We start from the raw sequence: 2,226 nt of genomic DNA on the forward strand, positions 1-2,226 counted from the left end.
TGTTTACGAATCACGCTTTCGAAAACTTGGGGTTAACGACTGCCTTATATATAGCTCATAGTATACGTGACGCCATTGTGCTGTCTACGCGAAAACTAAAAAAAGATGTAAGAAGATGATTACTAGGGCGACTTAGCGTGCGCTAGAAGTCGTGGATAGATAAGGGCACTAGAGAGCTTAGAGACGTTCTATAGAGACAAGCTAAAATGATTAGCCCCGGTGTAAGCATGGTCATAATTTGACACAGTTCTCGCATTGCCATACAAATTCTGCTTGTATACATACGACAACAGAATATATCTTCTAATCAATAACAATGTTCATCGTTAGCTGTTCATCTCATCGATAATTATTGCAGTGTGTGCATATTTAGTGGGTGCGTGGGGTATACACAGACCCAGACTAACCTCGTGCGCCATGCAAAACAGTTGCATTAATTTTAACAAGAACACAGGCAGACGGCCATTCTTTATTAATAAGCAAAGTAAGAATATCATATCAGTCACTTGCATTTTCATTCTGCCCTTGAATTTCTTGTTTGAGACACTCGGCTAGCAACAAAGTAGTAGAAAAGAGTGATCTGTTCCTGTCAAATGAATGTATGACATGTTTTCTCACCTTCCCCAATTTTGCTGTGCCCAACTGGGAAAATCGTCTTTCGTATCTCAAGACATTTCTTTACATGCAGACTGGATTGGGAAGCTTCTTTCATAGCAAGAAACGACGTAGCAAGGTAAAAGTGACCTGCACACGTACAATCAGATAGACACAGAAAACAAACGACGAAAAGAGATCAACGCACAATCTGCGGTGTGATGACTAGTAGGTAGTGTGTCTTGCAAAAATGATAAGGAAGATTGCAAATGGGTTATAGACGCTTCAAGTCTTGAGGCTTTCATTTCATACGAACCTAACCTCATCGTACCTACACACATTCACATTACAACCAGCTGATGTGACTAGGATCGATAATCAATTAACTTACAAATTGCGATTTCAAGGGGATTTGGAGAATTACTTTCTTGGTCTATTTTTAGTGCTTTCAAACACAACTTTATAGCTTCTTCATGACATCCTTTCTCGTCATGGTCGCGAGACAAGTAATATAAATCTAATTGTTAATTCGATTTTGTAGCAATTCAACCACCCATTGAAACGAACTGTAAACTAACATGTAGCAATATTTTCGTCTCGTTGAGGTGATTGATCTTGCTGTTGCAGCAATTGTCTTGCTTTCTCATGCCACGAGATGGCTTCATCGTAGTTTCCTCGTGATCGACAACAATTTCCCAAATTGTTCATATCTGTAACATGGTAAGTTGCATGCAGTTGCGATTAATAAAATTCTAACACAATATATATGGTAGACTCTCGTTATATATCATAATTAATATAAATAGATTTGTTAGAATGTTATAATGAGTAAGCGATATAGTGTGTGTCTGAACATATAGTCTGTCAGTGGAATGGCTTCAACTTTTTGTCTCATAACAATATTTATAGCAGGGGCGACATGACATATCCAGGGGAGCTAAGGAACTCTCGACTTTGAGCACAAAATTTATTTTGTAAGCACACCAGAGACATGAATAGATACTCTAAAGCAGACAATAGACTCGTAGTTCCTAGAATGGGATGCCCTGCCTCGCCCTCAAATGCGAGTCGCTCCGCGGTCCCTTTATCACGAGGCGACATGTTAAGTGGAAAATGGAGAAAAGATACAGAATAAAACGTGCATAAACTCTATAGTATGCCACGCTTTCTACCTGTATCTCTAGCTAGAACGCCATTGATAAACGGCTAGTCATGTGGTTTCAATGTTCCGTAATATTCTTAGCATCAGGTGGCTAAACACATTCTCAGGATTATCGTACCAAGTTGGAAACAAAACGAGACAGCTGCACGTCAAACCAATAGATTTAGCATCTAAAATGATCACGTGATGTTTTGTGAGTAAGCGCGGCCTTACAGATCATTACGACAGTCTAGAAAGAAAGTCTAGACTACTGTACTCACACACGATCAATTGAGGATGTGATGACGGTAATGATACGCTTGCAATATCCAACGCTTCTCTTGCCAATTTCCAAGCTTCATCTTTTCTGTCAAGTAAATCGTACGTAGAGGAAAGTTGAGATACAGCTAGATAAACCTGATAATATTAATAAATATGTATTTATATCTTTTATGACTCACGATTTCTTACCACGTGCCAAGGACGGATGA

General features: G+C 39.0%; 1 protein-coding gene across 1 annotated transcript in view; it reads right to left on the minus strand.

Moving 5' to 3' along the window:
• Positions 1-358: 358 nt before the first annotated feature.
• The window catches only part of LOC134181600 (nephrocystin-3-like), an 11,161-nt gene continuing 9,293 nt past the window's right edge, over positions 359-2,226 (minus strand). The window contains exons 9-15 of the mRNA XM_062648866.1: positions 2,207-2,226; positions 2,017-2,142; positions 1,173-1,304; positions 986-1,111; positions 803-925; positions 619-744; positions 359-551 (exon numbers count right to left, since the gene is read on the minus strand). The exon at positions 2,207-2,226 is cut by the window's right edge and continues 106 nt beyond it. Of these exons, the coding sequence (XP_062504850.1) occupies positions 499-551; positions 619-744; positions 803-925; positions 986-1,111; positions 1,173-1,304; positions 2,017-2,142; positions 2,207-2,226 (706 nt within the window). The 3' untranslated portion in view covers positions 359-498. The remainder of the gene's footprint in view (positions 552-618; positions 745-802; positions 926-985; positions 1,112-1,172; positions 1,305-2,016; positions 2,143-2,206) is intronic.

The sequence above is a fragment of the Corticium candelabrum genome, chromosome 6 (assembly GCF_963422355.1).
Source record: "Corticium candelabrum chromosome 6, ooCorCand1.1, whole genome shotgun sequence".
Classification (NCBI taxonomy): Eukaryota; Metazoa; Porifera; class Homoscleromorpha; order Homosclerophorida; family Plakinidae; genus Corticium; species Corticium candelabrum.